The 1815-nt window shown below is 48.5% G+C and overlaps 1 protein-coding gene across 1 annotated transcript; it reads right to left on the minus strand.

The window, feature by feature from the left end:
* LOC132213004 (S-phase kinase-associated protein 1-like) lies at nt 1-621 on the minus strand. Its single transcript, XM_059658961.1, has one exon. The coding sequence runs from the start codon at nt 550-552 to the stop codon at nt 61-63; it is 492 nt and encodes a 163-aa protein (XP_059514944.1). The 5' UTR covers nt 553-621; the 3' UTR covers nt 1-60.
* Between the last annotated feature and the right edge of the window lie 1194 nt (nt 622-1815).

The following is a 1815-nucleotide window of genomic DNA, read 5'->3' on the forward strand; positions in this document are numbered from 1 at the left end:
GAGCAGTGCAACTAGTATTTGGAACAATCCCTACAGTGTTACAGTGTCAGGAACAGCTTTTCACTTCTCCTCACACCACTGGTTCTCTTTGCGTACCTGGGATTCCTCTTCTTCAGTAAAGTCATTTTTTATATGGAAAGTCTTGCGAATCTCTTCGGGGGTTTTCCCCTTGATCATATTGGCAACAGTCTTGCATGTAACATCAAGCAAACCTTTGATGTCTAAATAGTTTGCAGCCAGAATTAGTTCAAAGAGTGTTCCTTGGTCAACTTTGAGGAATTCTTGGTCCCAAACAGGAATATCATCTGTTCGCTTCTCTTTGTTCTCATCATCCTCAGGCGGTGGAGGGTCATCCTTGTGGTGGGTGCACCACGGAATGACCTTTTTTAATGTTGCTGCATTAACATTTGGTAGAGGAACTGGGTCATCATCGCCTTCATCATCCATTCCCAAATCTTCTAACATGGTCTTGATAGTCACAGATAGTTTGGCAATTTCAACATCAACTTCAAATATCTCTCCATCAGAACTCTGCAATTTAATTGGAGGCATGGTGCTCGGTCTCAAGGAGAAAGCGGGCCGGAGGCTGACGAGAGCCAGGCAGCGTCAGAAGAACCAAAAGCAAAAGGTGGAGAACAAGGCCAGTTACTTGTTCGGGTGCCAATTGTTGGGGTGCAACCCCAGCAGGTCCAGGGATTCCCAAAGGTGCGGATGGATTTGGCGAAGAAGGAATGACACGGAGACAGCGTTCAGTTGATCAGCAGCCCAGCCAGGTTCTCTAGCCTGGACCTCCAGCGAAGTTCTGTGTTTGATTGCCTTGTAACATCTGTATTTATACCAGTTGATTTTAATCCTATCAATTTCTATTCCAAAGGTTGGGGTGTTTCTTATCTCCATTCCAGGGAGTAAAGATTATGTAGCTTAAGCGTGATCCTTCTTAGTTAAAGTGATTAACTACCCTCCTGGCACATAGTTTAGGGGTTTTATTCCCTCCCTAACTTCAGGGGAAAATCCCTACCTGGGGAAACAACCTTTCTTGGAGATGTGACCTTGGCGAAAACACATAGCGCCAAGAAGGGGATCAAACATATTAAGAACAGTATGCCATATATGCCAGGTTCCTTGAAACATATGCCGTGCAGATGTTTCTTCCCTGCAGCGACTGTGTCAAGCAGCAAGGATGGACCGGCTTCCGGAAAATTCCCCCTTTTTTATTTTTCAAATGATAGTGCATGTAAGTCCCAGGGTATTGTCTTGAAATCTGTTACAGCAAATCTTTTCCAAGTCACTCACTCACAACTTAGAACACAGAATTCAGAAGACAGAAAGACACAGGGCTTGGAAGACAGGACCAAGAGAGACAGAGCCTAGGCACAGAACCTACACAGAACGTTCTCTAGGGACAGAAGAACTTCGCTGGCGAGAGCATGCCGGAGGATCCTGGAGAGGGACTGGCCTGGGAGCCTGGAGGTGGAGCCTGGCGAGAGAGCATGGCAGGGGATCCTGGACTGAACCTGACTGCGGAGATTGGCAGGAGAGCCTGACTAGAACCTGGTGACTGGACCTGCCTGGAGAACCTAGCGAGGGAACATGGCTACAGAACCTTGCTGGAGATCCGAAGCAGAACCTCTCTGGAGATCCGGGCTAGAGATCCTGGCTAGGCTGCTGATCAACTGAACACTGTCTCCGTGTCCTTCCTTCTTCTCCGACTCCGTCTATGCCTTTGGGAACCCCTGGATCTGCTGGGGCTGGACCCCGGCATCTGGCGCCCGAACAGGGACCCCTAGGTAAGCGCCCCGCACTCGGGACGGATAG

The sequence above is a fragment of the Myotis daubentonii genome, chromosome 12 (assembly GCF_963259705.1).
Source record: "Myotis daubentonii chromosome 12, mMyoDau2.1, whole genome shotgun sequence".
NCBI lineage: Eukaryota > Metazoa > Chordata > Mammalia > Chiroptera > Vespertilionidae > Myotis > Myotis daubentonii.